This window comes from Asparagus officinalis, chromosome 9 (assembly GCF_001876935.1).
Source record: "Asparagus officinalis chromosome 9, Aspof.V1, whole genome shotgun sequence".
Classification (NCBI taxonomy): Eukaryota; Viridiplantae; Streptophyta; class Magnoliopsida; order Asparagales; family Asparagaceae; genus Asparagus; species Asparagus officinalis.
This window is the reverse complement of record NC_033802.1, coordinates 15,778,902-15,783,927: the sequence shown is the minus strand read 5'-3', so window position 1 is coordinate 15,783,927 and position 5,026 is coordinate 15,778,902. Positions and strand designations below refer to the sequence as shown.

Genomic DNA, 5,026 nt, shown 5'->3' with positions numbered 1-5,026 from the left:
TTGCTTTTGTAAAAAATGAACGTACAAGAGTGACAGTAAAATGCAAGGCCGTACACTTATAGTCTAACACGCTACACTTAAAGTCTAACCCGCTACACTTACAGTCTAGCCCGCTACACTTACAGCATAACACGCTACACTTACAGCATAACCCGCTACACTTACAGTCTAACCCGCTACACTTACAATATAACCCGCTATACTTACAGGATAACCCGCTACACTTACAGCATAACACGCTACACTTACAGGATAACCCGCTACACTTACACTCTAACCCGCTACACTTACAATATAACCCGCACACTTAAAGGATAACCCGCTACACTTACAGCATAACACGTTACACTTGTGTAACTTGCTACACTTCCAGTGTAACACGCTACACTTGTAGGATAACCCGCTACACTTACAGGATAACCCGCTATACTTGCAGTGTAACTTGCTACAATGATTTGTTTTATTTTTGATGAAATTTTCCTTAAATTTGTTTTATTTTTGATGACAAACATAGATGGATGAAGAATTGTATTGTGCATTGACGGATTTTAGAGGAAATAATCACTTCTTAAAATTAAATATCAACGGGAGTTACAATGATTTGGCGGTTGCGGTGCAAAGTCTAATTGCTTGTAATGCAAGCATGATGAAGTTGACTTACAAAGTACCCCACACACAAGAAATGTATGTGCGTGTATGTGATGATGATGATGTATTGATAATGTTCAATATACATCGATGTTGCAAGGAGAATGTAGTTGTCATGAATGCTGACATGGATCGAGAGATATTATTTGGGCAACAATGTAATACTGTCCATATAAGGTAATTTACGCATTTGATAGACATTAATACTTTTACCATCAATTTTAAAGTTCTCAATTTCTTTAAACTCTTGTACAAATTTTTATGCAGGAATCCGTACATCCCTTCTAGTGAAGAACATGTATCTTATTCACAAAATCCTTCTTCTTCACAAAATATGTCTCGGGAAGTTGGGAGCTCTAGTATGATTCCTCTTGCATGGCACAATGCAATTAGAAGTGTTGGTCAAGAATTTGATGATGTTGAGCATTGTCGGCGGAGTTTAAGTAATTACTCTATTGCACGAGGGTTTAACTTTGCTTTTGTAAAAAATGAACGTAGAAGAGTGACAGTAAAATGCAAGGCCATAAACTATGCCTGGATGGTTCATTGCACCCGCCGTAGAGATAGTGATAAATTCTATGTAAAAAAAAAATTTGTGGTACTCATAGTTGTTTGGGAGGAGGCATAGGAAAGGAAGGATATAGCCGGGCATCTCGGAAGTGGAATGCTAATCATCTCAGATCCATCTTAAAGGAACAACCCACTTATCGTCCAATTGATTTCCAGAAGAAGCTTAAACCAGAATTTGGATTGGACATCCCTTATCATAGGATTTGGTGGGGAAAAGAGCTAGCTCAACGTGAATTGTATGGTGATACTAAATATTCATATGACCAACTCTGATGGTATAAAGATAAAGTTATGGAAACTAATCCGGGATCAATTGTTCACTTAGAGCATGAAGATGGAAGATTTACAAGAGTTTTCGTATCTTATTATGCTTGTTGGAAGGGGTTTATGGAGGGATGCAGGCCAATGTTGTTCTTGGATGGTACTCATCTTTTTGATAGGTATGGTAGAGTTCAATCTAATCAAAACTTGCATTAATGTACCACTCTTCATAAATTTATTATACTTTCATTCATAATTGCTACCATACCGGTTGTATTATAGGTATAAAGGAACATTACTCGCCGCAACTGCGCTAAATGGAGATGGGGGAATGTTTCCCGTAGCAATTTGCATATGCGGGACGGAGAATGAAAGTAATTGGGAATGGTTTTTGGAATGCATTCGAGACATTCTCTTCAACGATGAAGATCCGTACACTCCAGATGATGAGCTGGTTTTAATCTCCGATAGGGACAAAGGGCTTCAGAATTCCGTTAAGAAATCCTTTCCATGGTCGCATCACTCTTATTGTATCCGTCATCTACAGGCTAATTTTAAGAATAACTTGTCAAAGAAAGGAATTGTACCACCTTTATGAGATGAATGTGTGCAAATTATGAAGAGGGCTGCTTACGCATACACTACTCGTTCCTATAACAATGATTGCAACGAGCTACGGAACAAATCTGAGATCGCCTATAATGAATTGTTGCGGATGAGTCCAGAAAATTGGGCTAATAGCTATTTTCCTGGGAAGAGGTTAATATGAAAGTTTACTTACAATTTTAATTGCAAATCATTTAGTTATATGTACATCTCTACTTACCATTTATTGACATGCATGTAGATATGGATGGTTGACATCAAACCTAGCGGAGTCATTCAATGCTTGGATCAAAGAAGCTCGTTATTTGCCAATTACCCAAACACTTGATAATATTCGTAAGAAAATGATGAGGATGAGTTTCGAAAGGCGGGAGGCATCCCACAAGTGGACCACAACATTTGTTCCTACTGTGGAAGAGCACCTCATTCAAATCAATGAGCAATCACGTTGTCTTTTTGCTATTCCTTCTACTACGGGAAGGTATGAGGTCTATGATTTCCCTACCGTTGAAGTAGATTTGAATGAGCGTACATGCACTTGTCGTGAATGGCAAGTTGTTGGGCTACCTTGTAAACATGCGGCTACGTCAATTCGACAAAATAACGACATACTTTACTCATATATTTCTCACTACTTTAGTGTGGAAACTGTTTGTGTCAAAAGTTGCCTTTTCCATTGCTTTCAAACCTGTTTTACCGTTTATCGATTACAAGTTCAAACTGAAAAGAGAGTTGATCTTTTTATAAGATCTTCTCACAACGAAAAAATAAAGATTACAACTTTATCAAACAAAACGCAGCAGTAGTTTATCTCCCGCTGCTTTGCGTGGGATCTTTGCCTGTGCCGGGGACGCGTTAGTCCGTGGACCACCGCAGACCAAAGCCGATCGACAATATAATTACGCTCTTGTTTCACGAGGGAAACAATTACGGAAGCGACAATCACGACCAAGCGAGATTGTGGCTCTTCTCGAGATTAAAACCAAGTTTAATCCGGAGGAAAGAAGGGAAGAGAATCACAAACCTTTCGAAGGGGCTTTCTTTATGAAAGTGTTCGCCAAGCTCTGATGATTCTCCTCTGAAATTCGTGGTTGACTGGTCAATTTGACAGCACCTCGCCTTCTTAATCTCAGATCTCCGATCCCCTTGAAAGAAGACCTTAGGCTTCTATTTATAGGCTTTTTGAGATGTGTCTCCTAGTAGGAATTGATGTTTAAACATTATCTGCGGTTTATAACTGTCTAAACGTGTTTATGGATAACCTCAGAGCAGTTGGAGAGGTTTTGGGACGAAAGAATCCTTAAAAATCATTGAAATCCATGTTTGGGGAGGTTTTATATCCAACAAGAGTCTTGGTGACTCGGAACTGTGCGAGTCAGCATTTGGTGACTCGGAACTGTGCGAGTCAGCATTTGGTGACTCGGAACTGTGCGAGTCAGCATTTGGTGACTCGGAACTGTACGAGTCAGCTTCTGGTGACTCGGAACTGTGCGAGTCAGCTTCTGGTGACTCGGAACTGTGCGAGTCAGCTTCTGGTGACTCGGAACTGTGCGAGTCAGCTTCTGGTGACTCGGAACTGTGCGAGTCAGCTTCTGGTGACTCGGAACTGTGCGAGTCAGCTTCTGGTGACTCGGAACTGTGCGAGTCAGCTTCTGGTGACTCGGAACTGTGCGAGTCAGCTTCTGGTGACTCGGAACTGTGCGAGTCAGCTTCTGGTGACTCGGAACTGTGCGAGTCAGCATTTGGTGACTCGGAACTGTGCGAGTCAGCATTTGGTGACTCGGAACTGTGCGAGTCAGCTTCTGGTGACTCGGAACTGTGCGAGTCAGCTTCTGGTGACTCAGAACTGTGCGAGTCAGCATTTGGTGACTCGGGACTGTGCGAGTCAGCTTCTGGTGACTCGGAACTGTGCGAGTCAGCATTTGGTGACTCGGAACTGTGCGAGTCAGCTTCTGGTGACTCGGAACTGTGCGAGTCAGCATTTGGTGACTCGGAACTGTGCGAGTCAGCTTCTGGTGACTCGGAACTGTGCGAGTCAGCTTCTGGTGACTCGGAACTGTGCGAGTCAGCTTCTGGTGACTCGGAACTGTGCGAGTCAGCTTCTGGTGACTCGGAACTGTGCGAGTCAGCATTTGGTGACTCGGAACTGTGCGAGTCAGCTTCTGGTGACTCAGAACTGTGCGAGTCAGCTTCTGGTGACTCGGAACTGTGCGAGTCAGCTTCTGGTGACTCGGAACTGTGCGAGTCAGCTTCTGGTGACTCGGAACTGTGCGAGTCAGCTTCTGGTGACTCGGAACTGTGCGAGTCAGCTTCTGGTGACTCGGAACTGTGCGAGTCAGCATTTGGTGACTCGGAACTGTGCGAGTCAGCTTCTGGTGACTCAGAACTGTGCGAGTCAGCTTCTGGTGACTCGGAACTGTGCGAGTCAGCTTCTGGTGACTCGGAACTGTGCGAGTCAGCTTCTGGTGACTCGGAACTGTGCGAGTCAGCTTCTGGTGACTCGGAACTGTGCGAGTCAGCTTCTGGTGACTCGGAACTGTGCGAGTCAGCATTTGGTGACTCGGAACTGTGCGAGTCAGCTTCTGGTGACTCGGAACTGTGCGAGTCAACTCTGGTGTCTTTTTCTTCGGAGAAAGACTAAACCGGCAGCGCGTGTTAGGCGCAGACTTATCCCTGCTTAGGATTCGGGATAAACTTCCTAAGATGAATCCTAAATTGACAAATTTTTTGGAAAAGGTTGGTGTCTTCTCTTGGGGCAAAGACGAACCCGAAATGGGAGAGGAAGAATTTTATATCCTATCTCCCGACACTGAAGAAGAATAATTTTATATTCTATCTTCATCTGGAAAGGAGACTCGAGATGGGATCTCCACCCCAGAATCCGGAAAGGTGAAACTAAGAATGGGATCTCCACTCCGAGAATCGAAAAGATTCAGATAAC

At 43.2% G+C, this 5,026-nt stretch overlaps 1 protein-coding gene across 1 annotated transcript; it reads left to right on the top strand.

The window, feature by feature from the left end:
* LOC109823235 lies at positions 515-2,077 on the top strand. Its single transcript, XM_020389521.1, has 4 exons — positions 515-825; positions 916-1,189; positions 1,600-1,658; positions 1,762-2,077. The coding sequence occupies exons 1-4, from the start codon at positions 515-517 to the stop codon at positions 2,075-2,077; spliced, it is 960 nt and encodes a 319-aa protein (XP_020245110.1).